This window comes from Sesamum indicum, linkage group LG6 (assembly GCF_000512975.1).
Source record: "Sesamum indicum cultivar Zhongzhi No. 13 linkage group LG6, S_indicum_v1.0, whole genome shotgun sequence".
In the NCBI taxonomy this organism is placed as follows: domain Eukaryota; kingdom Viridiplantae; phylum Streptophyta; class Magnoliopsida; order Lamiales; family Pedaliaceae; genus Sesamum; species Sesamum indicum.
In genome coordinates, this window is record NC_026150.1 from 1004734 (window position 1) to 1022492 (window position 17759).

The 17759-nt window shown below is 33.7% G+C and overlaps 2 protein-coding genes and 1 long non-coding RNA gene across 3 annotated transcripts in view; 2 read left to right on the forward strand and 1 right to left on the reverse strand.

The window, feature by feature from the left end:
- The window catches only part of LOC105163166 (homeobox protein LUMINIDEPENDENS), a 9869-nt gene extending 2324 nt beyond the window's left edge, over window positions 1–7545 (reverse strand). The window contains exons 1-11 of the mRNA XM_011081413.2: window positions 7078–7545; window positions 6948–6975; window positions 6429–6559; window positions 5800–6149; window positions 5627–5720; window positions 5451–5544; window positions 4863–4992; window positions 4732–4783; window positions 4607–4650; window positions 4434–4516; window positions 1910–2380 (exon numbers count right to left, since the gene is read on the reverse strand). Coding sequence (XP_011079715.1) covers window positions 1910–2380; window positions 4434–4516; window positions 4607–4650; window positions 4732–4783; window positions 4863–4992; window positions 5451–5544; window positions 5627–5720; window positions 5800–6149; window positions 6429–6559; window positions 6948–6975; window positions 7078–7248 — 1648 coding nt within the window. The 5' untranslated portion in view covers window positions 7249–7545. The remainder of the gene's footprint in view (window positions 1–1909; window positions 2381–4433; window positions 4517–4606; window positions 4651–4731; window positions 4784–4862; window positions 4993–5450; window positions 5545–5626; window positions 5721–5799; window positions 6150–6428; window positions 6560–6947; window positions 6976–7077) is intronic.
- Window positions 13012–14176, forward strand: LOC110012172. Its single transcript, XR_002287328.1, has 3 exons — window positions 13012–13107; window positions 13762–13924; window positions 14101–14176. It is a non-coding gene; the product is annotated as an uncharacterized LOC110012172 (long non-coding RNA).
- Window positions 15137–17759, forward strand: part of LOC105163167 (cullin-1) — a 4756-nt gene continuing 2133 nt past the window's right edge. The window contains 12 exon segments of the mRNA XM_020694786.1: window positions 15137–15355; window positions 15445–15522; window positions 16051–16063; window positions 16066–16139; window positions 16237–16317; window positions 16406–16465; window positions 16739–16768; window positions 16838–16924; window positions 17037–17186; window positions 17264–17319; window positions 17416–17536; window positions 17615–17759. The exon segment at window positions 17615–17759 is cut by the window's right edge and continues 6 nt beyond it. Of these exon segments, the coding sequence (XP_020550445.1) occupies window positions 15137–15355; window positions 15445–15522; window positions 16051–16063; window positions 16066–16139; window positions 16237–16317; window positions 16406–16465; window positions 16739–16768; window positions 16838–16924; window positions 17037–17186; window positions 17264–17319; window positions 17416–17536; window positions 17615–17759 (1114 nt within the window).

The following is a 17759-nucleotide window of genomic DNA, read 5'->3' on the forward strand; positions in this document are numbered from 1 at the left end:
GATGTATCTTAGTGTATCTTTTGTAAGTAATAACATTACTTTGAGGTTGTTAGACAGGAACCAATACTACAATATATGTGGAAGTGACAGCAGAAGACCAAAAAAAAATGGGCCCAATACATAAGAATAAGCAAAATCCGAAAAGCTGACAAGTTTACCAGCGTATTACAAACCCTGGAGTGAATATTACATGAACTAGTTAGAGATCAAGCAGATTATATTGTGATAGAGCCAACTTCTGATGCAGGTTTACCAGCGTATTACAAAGTCTTGAGTGCATATTTTACAACTTGTCAGAGACCCAATAGATTCTAATTTATGACATTCAAATACATGTTTCAACACTGACAATTTACCTTTTTCTACACTCAAACAAGATATTCAGATTCCAAAACGCAACTCTTTTGTTGTAATGTATTTATTTAACTTTTTTATAAGTTGAATTTGCAAGCTCAAGAATTTGAGATAATCATTACCCTTCCACAACGAGTTATATTTCAAGCTTAAAACAAACATCATCTCTCATGAATTGTTAACAATGGCTGAGCATTATCCAGGTTGCTTTTTTTCACAAGATTGGCAATTGATCAACTAGTTGGAGTTGCGTGAGTATGCAGATGCTGAGCCTAAAAAGGGCATTTAGACAACTTAATTACTCCGAAATGGCATTTTATTTCTTCAGTTATTTCACAAATTCACTTTAGTACCATACTTAATTCTCATGCCATAGAGACGAATCGAAATGGCGCCAGTCATTTTCCTTTAAGGATATATCTACGTTTCGATTCTCAAGGCATACAGCCATCAGAAGGATTCAATAGAAACGGAAGCTGTGGGGAGAGGATGTAAAGGCATTACGGATTTAGGGTCATAAAAGAGAACCCAATGGTAAATGATTGTTAAACCATATTGTGGGTCTGGCTTACATGATAATTAACTCTTACACATTCCACGCATACTGTCAAGTGGCAGGATAAAGAGAATTATTGCATTTTTTGTGGATTTGCGTCTCAAAGAAGATAAAAATAATTATTGCATTGAGATTGACACATAGAGCATCTGTTTTAAATGACAAAAAATGAAAAAAAAAAAAAAAAAGGGTTCTAAGAGAGTATATGAGGTTAATTCACGATTGCTGTAGAAACATCTCCTTAGCACTTCCTTCCTTTCGTGTATTCCCTTTTTTCTAATGATTTCTGTTGCGCTCAGAAAGCAGCAATTCCAGACATGAGGATATAACAGCAAAATAGTTTACATTTGAAACTTATCTTTCAGTTTTAACTATAACAATATAATGCCATCTCAAATTCAATTTGTATATTAAATTAAGTTATTAATAAAGGGTAATTGAGCAAGGACTTGGAATTGGTCAAATAAGGGATGCAAAAGAGGCAGATTGGTAAGGAAGCTTCCATTAAACAATCCAACAATTTCATAAATCATAAACCTTTGTGAAGAAGTATTCCCTTCCACTGCCCATTTAATTAAGCCACAGAGACCAGCCATTCACTTACGGGTCCAAAGTTAGATTATACTACCCAGGCACCAGTAAATCTAATTATGAAGCATCCAATAGTGTGCTTCCAATAAAATCAGAGCTAATTTTCTGATAGTATTAATACAAGTTAATTCATTTCCCTTCACTTCAACACCTGTCAATATATAGAACATAATTACAAGAGTGCACTTTCTAGTAGATTAGAAGCACAAAGTGGGGTGGTTCTAATTAATTTGAGAAGGGAAAGCAAAAGGCGGAACCAAGAGGGCATTTGAACTTTGTTGAACTTAGGAAGAGAGCCTAAATGTAAAGGAGTCAACAGGGCTTCCTGTGTCATCTGATTAATTATAATGTTAAACAATTAAGAGAAGCACTAAAAGCACAATAAGGATAGCTTAAAGGCAAATATACCTGGAGGTGTCCGCCATGGGATCTGAACTCTCTTGTTCTTCTTGCATGGAGGCTCCTCCAACTCCAGAGGAGAAATTGCTTGTTGATTGGCAAGTTTAGAGATAGCATTATCAAGTTTCCTCTGTTCCTCAGGTTCACTCTGGACATTAGATTTAGAAACAGCACTATCAAGTTTCCTCTGTTCCTCAGGTTCACTCTGGAGATTAGACTTAGAAGCCGATGGAGGGAAATTGGCATGCGAAGAGGTACATCTATTCTGACTTTCAGGCTTTACTTTTTCATCCGGACATGTACTTGTCTTCCCATGTTTATTCTGCATAAATTGAGCACGCATCTTCGCTTTCTGTATATCATCAGCAGAAAGTGGGCGGCTTTGAGTTGCAGGTGTTGACTTTGCAACCTGGGGACTCCTTACAGCCAATCTCTGGCTGGGATACTCAACCATCTGAACTTTCCGTCTCTCTCGCGTATCTATAACTTAGTTAAGTAATAATATTTCCCAAAGTCCAAGAGAAATGAAGGGAAGAAACAAAGAATAAGAATGTCTTGTAGATTCAATGAGATCATCAATACCCAAGTAAATGAAATCAAGACAATTTACAATCAGAAAACAATGTAAGCAATTGAAGACAGCGAGCTTTGAAGTGTTACTGTTGTTGCAATATTCCCAGCCATTGAGCATCACGAAAGAGTTTGGATGCTTAGTTTCCTTCAGATGCCCGCTCTGGATCAGTTTAAACTTAGGCATAAACATATTTTCAGCTTCTGGATGAAATAAAGTGAAAGAAAAGATTCACTAAACCTCAATATACTTATGAGTTGGAAACACTTAGAGCTAACATCCAATCTTATCCATTTATTTTTTGATTTACCCAGTCTTATATGTTATGCGAAAGTCAATCAGAATTCTACATTTCCTTCGGGTGTTGAGACTTGATTATAACAGCCCCCCACTACGTTAATCTGTAAAGTACCAATAGTTATTCATACCACGAGATTTTGCCTTGACATCATCAAGTTTCCACACAAATAATGGACAAATTATTGTAATTTGCGCTGTTAAAGGCTATAACTGATTCACCAGATCATCAATGGAGAATTCCAAGCATTTTTGTGGTGTCAACAAGATTTATCAAATAGTCACCACACACCCCTCCCCAGCACAGGCTGGAAACTAATATAATCTAGCAAAAGTTAATTAGTTACCAGCAATCTGAACAATGTGGCATAAATCCACTAATCATTGCAAGTTTTGAAAAACTAATTAGTCAGGTTAATTCAGCATAATTTGAGCAACACCAAATGCAGTTATTGACAAAGAGACGCCAGAAATACATCTGTATCTTTTTTACAGCTAATGCATGTTCTGATTTCTGAAACAACCTGTACACAAACAATCCCCTAGTCCAATGCTTTACCATTTCCAAACCCACAAAATGACAAGGGGAAGGATGACGGAATGGAGTAGCGAAACAAGTTTTCTTAGTGGTCTTGTAAATACAGTTTAGCATTTTCAACATCTTGTTTTCACATGTACCAGGTGCAACTTAGATTGTCCTGACATATCTACATACAAAATATATGTTCTTGTGAAGATGGATTTCTAATAGGCAACTATAGAAAAGCTAACCTTACAAAAACTTCAACCTTCTTAAACAAGGTCACAGATAGCTCCTTGAGTTGTTGAAAAGCTGGATACAAACGACACTGAGAAAACAGAAGTTTGTAATAAACTCCCATCCTCACCAGATACAAGATAGGAAGCCCCCCTGAGATTCTTTGATTCTGGAGTAAACACGAATCTAAAAGTTCTATTGCCAGCTAGAAAATTTGATGAGGGCATTGAAAAGAGAACTTGGAAGCAAAATTGCATTAAACTCATCTGAAAATTTTCAAGGTGAACTGGCATGAATCAAGTCATTTTGGGCCCACGAAAAATCCTAATGTTAGCTGACCAATCCCATCACAATTTTATTTTTGTTTTTTCTTCCCCTGAAATGCAAGATTTTCTATTAACATCATATCACCAAAATAATTTAACAAAACCAGGATTTCTAAGTTGATTTGTGAGATAGCCATGACAATCACCATCCTATATGCTTGTCATGTTTTATTTAAAAGGACGTTCTGGAATTTCTGTTGTTAATAGAGAGATATTGAACGTTCTAGCATTGATCTTTCACTTTTGGAGAGAGGATTTAATAATTTAGCTCAGATAATAGGACGATACCATCGAATGCCAAATAAGTTGTCAGCAATTTCAAGAGAGAGAGAGAGAGGGAAAGAAATGAAAGAGGAACTGATCCTTGTCGGCTTAGAGATCAGTTAAGATATATATGTATGTATGTGATATATATAAGCATGTTATCCACATAAGAATATCAAGGTTTGAGAAACAGGCCCGATTTTAGTATTTGTTGGGAGGAATGGTTGAAGCATCCCATTTCTTAACCAGCAGCTCCCACTTCGACCAAAATAGAAAACCAGATATAGTTCTCCGATTATTCATAAACAAAAAGGATACGAGATGACAGAACACCTCGCCTTTTATTAGAGTCATCCCCTGATGCTGTAAGCATTTTTTGAGGCTGAGCCGCATCCAACTTCCTGAGAAAGAAGTCCTGGCTTATAAAATGCATCAAATGATAATAAAAATCCGCAGACAACTTGATAGCCACAGACTGCTGGAGAGCATACCAATGGTTATCAGCACTGTCGCACAAGAATCTCAAAGGTTCCTCCTGAAGTTACGTGAATAGAGTCAGCACTTATACCAACATGCTTTTGAACAAATAACATCCTATAACTCCATAAACACTCACAGAGTTGTCAACTTTAGAGTCCCATGATTCATTGCCCATAACTTCATTAATGCTGCACACAATAACACACTAACTTTTAGAGAGAGTAAAAAGCATATATTCAACATCTTTAGGATGAAGAATGGGCTTGCCTCTGCTTCAAGAGCATCTCATCTTGTAGATCACTGGCTGATTTCAATCCATTGCTTTTCTTCAAGGAGAGGTTCTTTCCCAACATATTGCTCCACTTGGATAGCATAGTTCTTGCCCTGTGTGAGATGTCTGATCTTCAAATCAGAAAAAAATGAGCCAACTAGCAATGAACTTCAGGCAAACTAATTCATCAATGGTAAACACAGTCAAAGCCAACTACATCCTAAATATCAACTTCAGTATCTAATTCATCGAATGGTAAACATAATCAAATTAAACCATGTCATAAAACTGCTATCCGTAATTTTATGAGCAAAAAAATATTTATTTTCATCAATTGCATTAGTAGTAATAAAACATATACATGAGATAATCAGAGAATGTTGTACAGGGATGGACTTATAGTCAATTTTTTATACCAATTCTACCATTTTACTACCTCACCTCATCAGCAAATTGAGGATCAATTCTTTACCTTAACAATTAGCATTCCTCCAAGAGGCCAGATTTATAGACACACCAACGATCTATGGACAAAGAAAAACGGAGGGACCATTCAATGAGAATTTACAAGTAGAAGAACACACCTGATGTCCTGTAAAACCGCAGTCTATTAACACTTTGCAATATAGCAGACATGTGAACGGGTAGAGCCTTACGCAGCGGCAAGTTATCAAGCAGCTGAAAATGCCAAATTAGCATTAACACATTGGCCAAATATTAAAATAAAGCGTGCAATGAATCTAGAATATACATGTAGTACCTTAAGAATAACACGAAGAAAACTTGTTTGTTCTTCTTTTGCTGCTTCACTTAACCATGTTGCTAAGATCATCAGTCCACCTTCAGTTAGAAACCTGCAAACATATGAGAAATTAATTATAGGATGATAATTCATTCAGTGAATTGTTACACTTGTCGATATGAGGAAAGTACCAATTTAGCACTGAAGGATTTTCCACTCGTAGAATCCACCTCAGCAACTTAACCTGTCCAGAGAATGAATCCTCTTTTCTCATCAAACTAAATATATTTTCAACAAAGTGAAGGTCTGACTCATCCATGCCAGTGAAACTCTCATGTCGTTTTGAGCACGAAGGCCCTTCGTCAATATTTACTGGAGCTATTGTGTCTATAGGGACTGCTTCTGAAAGCATATTGGGATCTGAAGCAGATGTAGTCTCATTATGCAGTGCATCATGGGCAGAAGATCGATTGGCCTTCTCTTTTGACAATCTCACACACTTCCTCACTCTTGTGCGCCGACCAGTAAAAAAGTCCCGAACCTACAAAGATAGAAATAGGAAGATTAATCAGTTATTCCAGAATCTTTGACAGCAATCTATTTTCAAGTTTTTTAACATCAAATATATACAGACCAATTCTTTTTTTCTTTTTTTGGAAATCTCACAATACAAGGGCTTAGCAGCCGGGGAGGGTTGCAATTTCATAATCAATAAGCCCAACAGAAAAGGATCAAACAGAGTTCTAGGTAAGCAATAGGGTGGCTCTAAGAAGCTACTGAAGAAAAAGGAGGCAAAATTAACTGACTGAACAGAGAGAACCTGAGTAACTGTAACTCCAAATTGAGCGCTGATCTCCCGAGTTTCCCGCTTGCTAACTACATCTTTGATGGAGAATACAAGTTGCATGTACTTTACAGCCTTCGGATTTAGCAAATCTCTAGGTCTCTTTCCTGCAGAGTCGAATGCCAAGTATATAAGAAACTAGAAATCTCACAATTTCCAAGTACCATTGAAACAATCTAACCAATAAACATAAAAATAGGAATCCAGCCCCCATCAGACATATAGCAGTCGTCATCATAGGTATCTAGACATGCAGTTGATTAAGCATCATTTTCTTGTTATCTTGAAATGGAATATAAATTCTGACGGCAAGAACTATCAACCGTAGCAATAACAAGTTTCTCTTAGTGAAATATAAAATCCAAAAATCATCATGTACTCGCCCAACAATTACAATCACCTGTTTAACTGTAACCTCAAAGAAAAAAAAAAATCACCTGCTTCAGTCGTTTGAAAATCGCAAATAAAAGGGAAACAATGAAACAAAGGACTCACCGATTTTAATGGATAACGCCCCAGCAGCCTGCGGCAAATTTTTAAAATATGCAAAATCAGTCAATATGCCAAATACCAAAGACAAAAATAAAATAAATAATTTCACGTTGGGTGGCAAATAAATAAGAACCATCTCTTGAGAAAGGGGATTGACGCCGGTTAGTTTGCATTGGGTGGCTACTATTTGTTGGAGCTTCTCGATCTGATTCTGAAAGAGATCGCGCTGCGCATCTAACAAGTCCTGATACGATGTTCTCGGCGCCGCGAGTTCCATCAGTTGAGTCTCTTTAGGAAACTCCATCCCTCAATTCCAGATTCACAATCAAGAAAACACACGCATTTTCGGCAAAAAAAAATAGCAAAGAAGTGCAGAACAAATGAAGAGATTAGAATTGAGTTTTGCTGCTAAGTTAGGGTTTTCAGAAGAAACCAAAAGAGGAGAAGGGGGATTTGAGAGAACGCGAGGCGAAAGTGAAACTCAGGAAATTGGAATTTTGGGGGACGTGCTTAAACTTATATCAGCGGAGTCTCACTGTATGAAGCCTGGAGTGGAGTAAAGGACACGCGCTCTATTTCCCCGTTCGTAGTGAAAGGAAAAGGGGATGGGAAGGGGGAGCAAAAGTGAAGAGAAGGGGAAAAAGAGAATAATAATTTTTTTTTACATGATTTAAAAGTAAATAAATTTCAAATAATTTATAAATTTTATACTATTCGTTCTCTTTATTTTTTTTATTTGAAAACTAAATAAATTAATATTATATTAATATAATTTTTATATACAAAAAATTAAAAACTTTATTAATAAAAATATTTATTAAATAAGAATAATTAATAAAAAATATTAATCAAACTAAATATTGTTCGTTTATCCTAAATTATTTAGTTTAATAAAATAAAAATTATTAACAATATTTTCAACTAACAATTCGAGTTCAAATATCGGTGGTTTTGTTGGTACCAAAAACAATTTTGAATAAAATTATATATATAAGGGAAATAGAGTAAATAAAAATAAAAATTGTACTTTTTTGCCTTTTTGACCTTATACTTACATTTTTCTGTCTATTTTTTTATGGAAGCAGAGTTGGACTCTGGAAAAGGTTCATATACATCGAGTTTTACTTCACATTCATTTATTTCTCATAATCAAACATCAAATTATCTCTTATACATGTATTTTTACTTCCACTTCACATTCATTTATTTCTCATAATCAAATATCAAATTATCTCTTATACATGTATTTTTACTTCCACTTCACATTCATTTATTTCTCATAATCAAACATCAAATTATCTCTTATGCATGTATTTTTACTTCCACTTCTCTTATCTCTCACTTTTCACCCCAACCACACATATTCTAAAACTCTGTTTGATTGAATTTTCTTACGAGTGCTCACTTTGTAGTTTTGATTTTTTTAAAATTATTTTTAAATTGAATTGTTATTGGCAATTTTATAAAATAATTTTTAAAATTACCACTTTTAAATCAAAATTAAATGTGCAGCTTTGTGTTGTTTCAAGCAATTTGGCGGTTTTAATACTTATAAGAAAAGTAAGACGTGGGACCAACGAAAGTGAAAAAAATAAAACAAGTGTTTGTATATGTAATAATAAAAAAAGACCAAGACCACCTACCTTCTCCACAACTTTAAGTAGATTAAAAGATACGAACATATATAATAATCCAACAAGGAAACACTTAATCTAACAAATATCAATGGTCGGTTATGGACATATTAAATATATTATTAAGAAAGCATATTAAATTTAATTACATTCTTAATCAATATTTGATAATTAGTACTACGTAATACTCTAGACCATGCAATTTAGAATTTATAGACAATAGGCATAGAGATCGAGTTTTTCCATCGTATGGATGTCATCCTGCATAGTACATGAATTTTGGGCTTATATAATTTAAATATGGAATTCTTCTAAAGAATTAACTATTTTATCAAATTATTATATATATATATATATATAATTTTAAAAAATAATTATATATTTAGCAGTGTTGTTTGATTTTTGGCGATTTTTTAAAACTCTAAATGAAAACCAAACCAACAGAGTGGTGCGATTTTACTCTAAATTTGAAATTACAGTTTAAAAAATAAATAATAACAAATAATTCGATTCGATTTGATTATATTTTGGACGGTTTGATTTTTTTATTTTTTTTATCACCCCCTTGTCCAACTTTCTTTACAATTCAATTAATCCTGTGATAAAGTTTGTGAGATTGATTTAATGAGCAAAATTTACTTTTGTATCGAGTTTTGTCATTAATATTATTACAGCACATAAATAATTATAAAATGACTCAATTAATACATGAATTTCACTATCAATATCATTTTAGTACACTAATAATTACAGATAAATTAACCAATACCCAAATTTCGCCATTACCATCATTTGGTACCCAATTCATATTTTTCCCCCTATTATCTTTTATGTAATAGCTACATTACCTTAGATATTAAACTCAAAAACATTAAAAATAACCAAAAAAAAAAAAATGCATAAGATTCTATATCGATATATTTTAATTTTATTTGGACCAACTTACTTTCATTTTCATATTTGTTTATCAAAATTATTATGTTGATACTATCTACTATCATTATCCCTCAACTCAATTAATGACAAAATTTGGGTACTAATCGAGTCATTTGCAATTACACAGGTATCAAAATGGCATTAATAATAAAACTCGGGTATCAATATGAATTTTAGTCTTGATTTAATTAATATTTATGCTTAATTACACTTAGATCTCAATATGAAAATACAAAATTATAATTTATCCCGAAGAAATTCGAAATTACATTTACACTCCCCCAAAGCATTCTCTCTTTACACTTGACCCCCTTCCGTTATGGTTTAAATAGAAAATATTGATGTCAAAAACAACAATACATAAATATTTAATTTTGCCCCTCCTTTAATATTCCATATATATTTTTGTACCAAAAATATAATAATATTAACATTACTCCATATATCTATACTTCTATACTAATATAAAAATGAAACCTCTTATATATTCTGATCCGTCCAAGAAAAATCCTCTCGAATCCAGACAGCGATCCGCGATCTTATTCAACGAATTGCGCAAATCTCTCGAACAGACTAGTAACCCTGAGAACACAAAAGCAATTAGGCTAGTCGGGTTGGTCCCCAACGATGACACTCCAACGCCCAAGTTAGTTTTTAGATAAGTGAATAGGGAAGATAGATAGAATGTAATACTAAGAGTATATGGACATTATCCATTAATGAATTCCACTCATCCTATTTATAAGTTTTCCCAAGATATATTTGGCAAGTGCAAGCATACTGTTATTATGCTTAAGTCAAGCTTCCCGGATTGCAGCTGATTTACTATCCCATAACTGTTGTTGTCATAAATCTCTCTATAAGAATATTCAGTGGGATTTCTTAACCTTTCTAGAAGATTATCCAAGTTGATAGCCTTGCTTTATATAAAATCAGGGGTAAATTTGTCTTTAGGCAAATTACCCTCATCATACTTAAATGTAAGTTAATGACAATGTTGCAGCAATTTTTTGCAAAGTAAAAAATGCCCTTTATTATAAAATAACTAACTTATTCAATTTTCAAAAATTACATTAATTGATAAATTATTATATATTTCTTTCTTTCTTTTTATTAATGTAATATACCGGTTTATATATTTTACTCTTATCTATAATATATTTTAAAGTATAAAAAATTATTTATTTTATGTATGTAAGAACGACGTATGACACTCTAAATATTATAATACACAATTGTAGTACCAATTGCTAATTTTTGAAGAAATTTAGTTGATAATTAAATTATGAGTTGAAATATGAATATATTAAAAGCTCTAAGGACTAAATTGAAAATTTATAAAATAAGTGAGGTTAATAGCATGTGCCACGGGCTCACCCCTCAACCTATAATATATATATAAAAATATATATATATGTATGTTAACACACATATATTACACACACCACATACATTTACACACACGGATTGGGCAGCGAAATAGGTATGAAAAATTCTAAATTTTAATTTATATAATTATATTATTTAATTAATCTATTTATTAAATATAATTTATATTGGTCGATATACTTTTTAATCGAAATATTTTATTTGTTAGATTTAATTATTATTATAGTTAATATACTCAATTCCATCGGGCCTATTGATCACCAAATGGTTAATCATAAGTATTAGTGTTTAATTAAATTCTATAGTAGCAGAAAATTGATAGAAAATTTATAGAAGTATTCAAAAATTTTATTTAAGAAGTATTAGAAAAATTTATTTGAGAAATATTATATTTATTAAAAAAAAAAATGAGATTCTCGTAATAACTCAATTTATTGATATCATCAAGAACGGTATTATAAAAATATGAGGGGTTCGAGTAAATAAAATATTATGGGTTGGTTGATAAACTAAATATATAGTTGGGAAGTTTAGAAAGTATAGTCAGTTAAAATATAACGGAACGAATATTTGTATTTCGATATGAATAAAATATTAAAAATTATACGAAAAAATATTTAATATTTTATTTAGAAATTTACATTATTCTGAATATATAGATCATATGCAATATAACTTATTATAGGATTTGGGAATAAAATAGAGGACTAAACAACTTATTTGCTAGTACAGCGTAATAAGATCGATGTAAGAAAATAATTAGTATTATCTATATATATTTTATTTCTTTGTGGTGTTACTTTTATATAAATTTATGATTCGTGTTGAAGCTGATTTATTTGAAAATATGTTAATGGTGGTTGATTTAATTTGAGTGTTTATATTGTGACCGTGAGATGGGAAAATGCATTGAAATACTCTATTGTTGTATGATGTGTTGTTGGTGTTGAAAATGAAAATATGTCAATATTTGGTTTTACGTCACTAGTTGTTTACAATAATGGTGATATGTGAAAACAAGAGAGTGGTGAAAATTAAATATAATTATGATGTGAATACCCCTTTATGTTGTTTAATAGTCTATGTGGCAAAATGAAAAGGAAAGAGTTATGATGCAATATTAAAAGAATTATGATGCGATAGTAAAAGAGTTATAATGCGATGTAAAAAGAGTTATGATCCGATATAAAATAGCTATGATGCGAAATAAAATTGATGAGCCGGCGTGTCAAGAGAATTATATATAAATGGTGAGATTGAGTTGGTGAAGTTGAACACTATATCACCTCATGATAAGCAGACTATTAAATGAGGAGCTGAATTGTCTTGTTATGAATTGACTATATTGTGTAATAAAGTTAGCTACATTGGAGTTAAAGTGATTATATTATGTACATGTTGCTTTTTTGTTTTGTCTAGACTTCATTTAATGTACATAATATTGGATTATGCTGGTTCTTTAGTTGATGAGTTGCATGCTCAATCTGCTAACATTTTTCAGGAGTAGATCTTGAGGTATCTGCCTATCGAGGGCTAGGTCCAAACACTACATTCAATCGGGTCAGGCCAGTATGCGATCTTCTCCTCATTTGTCGGTTAAAGTACAAATCACGTTTTGATTGTATAAAGAGAAATTAAAAATGTGAGAACTACTTATGATAGGTTAACTTATTGTGTTTGTTATGTGCATATTTATATATACAAACATGGTTTACTTTAAGTGTGATGTTCAGGGGAGATATAACTGTAGTACAGATAGAGGGTGCTACATAACGGGCCACAACAGCTAGTATATATATATATCTTTATCTTCTTATAAATACATAATTATTATATTGAACTATAAAAATATAATTTACTCATCTATAATATTACAAAAAGAGTTATTTGCATTATTCCTTATATCCAATTCAATAATATTATAGTTCAACCTCCGATTCAACTTAGTCAAAATATAGTCGTTACTTTGGCCAACGGGCGTGTGAGTAAAAACCGAATGCTCCTACTTTACCGTTGGGAAAATAATTTATTGGAACCGCCTCAAGTATTCTCTCACACCCATACATATAAATGGAGGATGCCCGTCAAATTTCCCTGCTGTTCTACGTACTTTCTTCTCCGCCTAGGGCATGGTCCTTTTCATTATCACCCTTCAAATACGCCATCGTCCCCGTCACGTTGCCGGACCTCCATTGATCACCAACGTGAGACCCTGTTGCTCTAATGCTCATACCCGATAAATTCATCCGCATTGTTTTGTGTATTATTATGTTGTATGCGTACGTGTTGAATGCGTGTGATCTATGTTCGTTTTGCGATTGTTGTTTTGATGCTTGCTGGTGATTGGACGTAACGGGTTGGGGTTTGAACTGTTTATATTTGTGAGTGACATGCGAAGGTACACTTTTGAAGTTTTGGAAAAAGAGTAGGGAAGTTTTTTATTACTTTAATTTACTTGATCTTTTATGTGCATGTGTGCTTCGTTGCTGTGATTTATGGTTGTTATTGCCTTGCGTGCTTTGCCACTGAAGAACTCTGTAGAATTTGTGCACAGACCAAGACATAATTTATCCACCTTATTGGATTGCTTTTCGGTTGATGCTCCAACATACTGGTATTATGCAATCAATGTTGATCATGGCATAACTTGAACAGCTTTCATTTATGTTTTCAATTGACTTCTGTTGTCTGAATTGGACTCATTCTGGAAATTGGATTTGATGGTAATTGATTTGAGTACAGGTTTCAATTATTTTTACATGATTAATGTTATGTATAGGCTAATTGTTTACTTTATGATTGGATAAGAAACCACTTTTATTGTGATTAATGTCATGATTCGGATTTGTTTTATTCAGACTGCAGAAGAAGTTGAGTGAAGATGACAATGAGTCAAATGAAAACTATAGAGTTCGATGAAGGCTGGAATTTCATGCAAACAGGCATCGCAAAATTGAAAAATATTTTGGAAGGGGTTCCAGACACACAATTTACCTCTGAAGAGTATATGATGCTTTATACGTATCTTCTGTCTTTGTTTAGATATGACTGGTTTCACCCCCGGGGAACAATATATATATGTATATATAATTTATTGTTGCCTTTGTTTTCATGTATGCATTTCTGTTCTGGATGACAATGAATTAGAACAAGGTCATTTTTCTAAGTTGAGTAATTATCCTTGACATGAAGCACAGCACGATATATAACATGTGCACCCAGAAGCCGCCTCATGATTATTCTCAGCAGCTATATGATACGTACAGGGAAGCTTCTGATGACTATATGAATTCCGTATGTAACCTCAGTTGTTTAATTAGTTTGTTACTTTTGCTCCTTTATGATATACGACTGATCCTATCTGCCATAATGTGCCTGACGTGTTGATTACATAGTATCCAACATACTCTCCTTTCCACTAATTTTTTCAAAGGTCATCTGTCTTTATACAACATAAACTGAATGGAATTTTAGTTTTAAACGTCATATTTTTGTTCAATTTAGAACCATTCTTTGAGCATGAATTTGGTGCTAAATTAAGCTTGATCAAATTTTTTGAATTAAGTAAAGGTTTCTTTGCTTGTTCTAGTTTGTATCATTTGTCTACTTTTGGTTTCCACTGTGCAGACATTTAATGGTTTCATTGGCTGCTGAGATACAATGCTTCATTTTCTGCTTCATTGTTTTGTTTATTTTTCCTTCTAAGACAATATCATTGTCTTCTCTAAGGATGTTTTACTTTATTCATGCTGGTGCATCGATTGTCACTCTAATCTTTTCCACTGTTTTCGTTAATAGGTCATGCCATCTTTGAGAGAAAAGCATGACGAGTTCTTGTTGAGGGAGCTTGTGGAAAGATGGAGCGATCATAGACACATGGTCAGGTGGCTTTCACGTTTCTTTCACTATCTTGATCGATATTTTATAGCTCGAAGGTCGCTTCCTGCGCTGAAAGAAGTTGGGCTGGCCTCCTTTAGAGATGTGGTTGGTTCTTGTCTCCCACCCCTTTTTGCATCAAGATGTGGTTGTGTTGTTTTTTTTCCTTCTTCTTTTACTTTGATCAAGCATATTCAGTTTCTGTGTTACCTGAAATAATTTAGTTCTCTTTACATTTGCATGGTAGGCTTACCAAGAGTTGAAATGCAAAGCTAGAGATGCTGTTATTCCTATGGCAAGGGCTTTTCATTTCATATGGCTTTTATGTTTATTGATTGTTGTGCAAGTTTTATAACCATGCTTATATGGCAGATTGATCAAGAACATAAAGGACAGCAGATTGATAGTGCTTTGCTGAAGAATGTACTAGATATATTTGTTGAGATTGGAATGGGACAAATGGATTATTATGAAAATGACCTTGAAAGTGCAATGCTTGATGATACAGCTGCTTACTATTCACGAAAAGCTTCAGACTGGATTGTGGAAGATTCGTGTCCTGATTACATGTTGAAGGTGCATATCACCATTTACTCACTTTGCCCCAATACATTGAAAACTTTTCTTTTTGTTAATTTAGCATCTGTTTATTGCATGAACAACAGGCAGAGGAGTGCTTGAAGAAGGAAAAGGACAGGGTTTTTCATTGCTTGCATTCAAGCAGTGAGGCAAAGCTTTTGGAGGTTGGTTTTTATATTCTGTTTTATTTGAACTTTTGACCCAGCGTAGAAAAGCATGATGGATTGATAAATCTCTCAATTCTTGCTCAATTAGTTGATGCCTGTATCATTTCAGAATAAATTGGTAGTAGATAGGAGAGCTTTTCTAAATGTTGATTTCATAATGAATATGCTAAATGACAAATGCTCAAATAATTGAAGTAGGACCGTGAATGTGAATGATTTAAATTGAGCGTAATCTGCTTATTTTGGACGAGTGCTTAAAGAACTTGCTAAAATATACAAGTTGATGCCTTCACTTGCAGCCCAAGAAAGGTTTCAGTGGTTGCTTATCACTTTGGTGTAGGTATGAAACTGACTGAGCAGGTTTATCCAAGTTTTATGGCATTAGATTGCAGTATGAGCATTCGTTCCAACTACTAGCAAAATGAAAGTATGATAAAATTTGTTCTTGAAATAGAAATATGGCTTTGGAAAATTGTTCCATCCTCTGCATGTTAGTTTCTCATGTTTTCTGGTTGTTTGCTGCAGAAAGTGCAAAATGAATGTTGGTACTATATACCAACCAGTTATTGGAGAAGGAGCAGTCCGGATGTCATGTTTTGCTCAGAGATGATAAGGTCTCTTGCTTTGGTTGATAATTTGATGACTTTATCTTGGCTTGTCTTGAAAAGATAGATATCTGACCTTATACTCGCTTTTATCAATGGGTTTTAGGTGGAGGATCTTTCCAGGATGTATAGGCTCTTCCAAAGAATTCCGAAGGGATTGGAGCATGTTGCAAACACATTCAGGCAGGTTTGTGGTATTTCAATGTTTGTGAGATATCTCCGACGCTGTCAGTCATTGTTAATTCACTAATGCTTATGATGATTGCTTTGTGCAGCATGTCACTGTTGAGGGCATGGTTGTTATCCAGCAGGCTGAAGATGCTGCAAGTCACAAGGTCACTCCACTGAACTTTTCAGGTGATCTTAACATCTTTTGCATGGCATGTAACATTTAATTTTCTTATATACACATTGTGAGCATCCTTGGGACTCTTGAAATTACTGTGAAATAACTTGTGTCTCATTCTCATGATGGTCGTTTATTCCTTTTCCTTTTAATTTAATAATGCATCCTTTGAAATGTTTTGTCGAAGTTGATATGTTTCATTTCATATTATGCCCTGTGTCGTTGTACTTGGACGCTAATACGAATTTCTGGTGGCCTAAAGATAGAGAAAGCCACTGGAGGACAAGAGCAGGTAAAACACCATTTGTTCATTTAACACTTCTGTTTGGTATGGCTGGTTGGTTATGTTTGCTTATTGCAGGTCCTTGTGCCAAAAGTGATCGAGCTTCATGACAAGTATTACGCATATGTGACTGATTGTTTTTGCAATAACTCCATATTTCACAAGGTACGAGTTCCATGTTAAATTGTCTATTTAATTTTTCTTGCTTCTTTTATTCTGCTGTCTTATGGATTGAACACGAAGGAACGATTTTTTGGATCTGGATTTGATCATGTAGGCTCTCAAGGACGCCTTTGAGACCTTCTGCAACAAAGTTATTGGTGGCACCTCAACTCCAGAGCTCTTGGCCTCGTTCTGTGATAATATTCTTAAGAAGGGTGGGAGTGACAAGCTTAGTGATGAAGCAATTGAGGAAACTCTGGACAAGGTATTCTTTCCCCATCTTTGGTCAAAGTTCATTTGGGGACCCTCTTTTACATTGAAATTTAATTTAATTGTTTGTAGGTGGTCAAGCTCCTTGCCTATGTCAACGATAAGGACCTCTTTGCTGAGTTCTATAGGTGATTAATTGTTTTCTTACTTGAGTTTTGTCAATTAAATAGATTTGATGTGTAATTGATGTTCACATTTAAGTCCATTGCATCACCTGTCGATAGAAAAAGGCTATCTCGTCGGTTGCTTTTTGACAGAAGCGCCAATGATGACCACGAAAAGACTTTTTTTAACAAAATTGAAGCAGCAGTGTGTGGTCGATTCACTTCAAAGATGGAAGGAATGGTGAGTTATGTTTCTTTACTATTTTCCACTATATTGCAATAGTGACTTAAGATCTCAACTGTCTGTTTTTCCGTCTAGGTTACTGATATCACGCTGGCAAGGGAAAACCAGACTTGGTTCCAAGAATATCTTAGCAATAATGAAGCTGCTAACCCTGGAATGGAGTTAACTGTCACTGTTCCCACAACTGGATTTTGGCCAAGTTATAAATTGTCTGATCTGA